The following is a 342-nucleotide window of genomic DNA, read 5'->3' as shown; positions in this document are numbered from 1 at the left end:
ACTCAGCAGTATGCCCAGCCTGCCATCACCCCCTCGCAGTTCTACTCCCAACCCGGGAAATAAGCTTTTCCTGTGAACCTTCAGCGCTGGAAATTTCCTTTCCTTGCACATCGTTCCATGTCTAATGCTTCTTCATGGTTCATAATCTCATGGATACACGCTTATATTTGTTTTACGTTATGTGATGCTGTCTGATTTGTTTCAGATTTAGTTATGTGTCTTAAAGTAGATATATATTTTTATAGAAGAGTCACTATATTTTAATAAAATGATATAAGATAAACTCTGTGCACTAAACAATGTCCCTAGTTGTATGTATACAAACTCATACATATACAGAAT

At 36.5% G+C, this 342-nt stretch overlaps 1 protein-coding gene across 1 annotated transcript in view; it reads left to right on the top strand.

The window, feature by feature from the left end:
* Positions 1 to 284, top strand: part of LOC119582322 (leucine-rich repeat extensin-like protein 5) — a gene marked incomplete in the record, with an annotated part of 1,952 nt that extends 1,668 nt beyond the window's left edge. The window contains 1 exon segment of the mRNA XM_037930537.1: positions 1 to 284. Coding sequence (XP_037786465.1) covers positions 1 to 63 — 63 coding nt within the window.
* Between the last annotated feature and the right edge of the window lie 58 nt (positions 285 to 342).

This window comes from Penaeus monodon, chromosome 15, assembly GCF_015228065.2.
Source record: "Penaeus monodon isolate SGIC_2016 chromosome 15, NSTDA_Pmon_1, whole genome shotgun sequence".
NCBI lineage: Eukaryota > Metazoa > Arthropoda > Malacostraca > Decapoda > Penaeidae > Penaeus > Penaeus monodon.
Note: the sequence above shows the minus strand (reverse complement) of the source record. Positions and strands in the feature narration are given on the sequence as shown.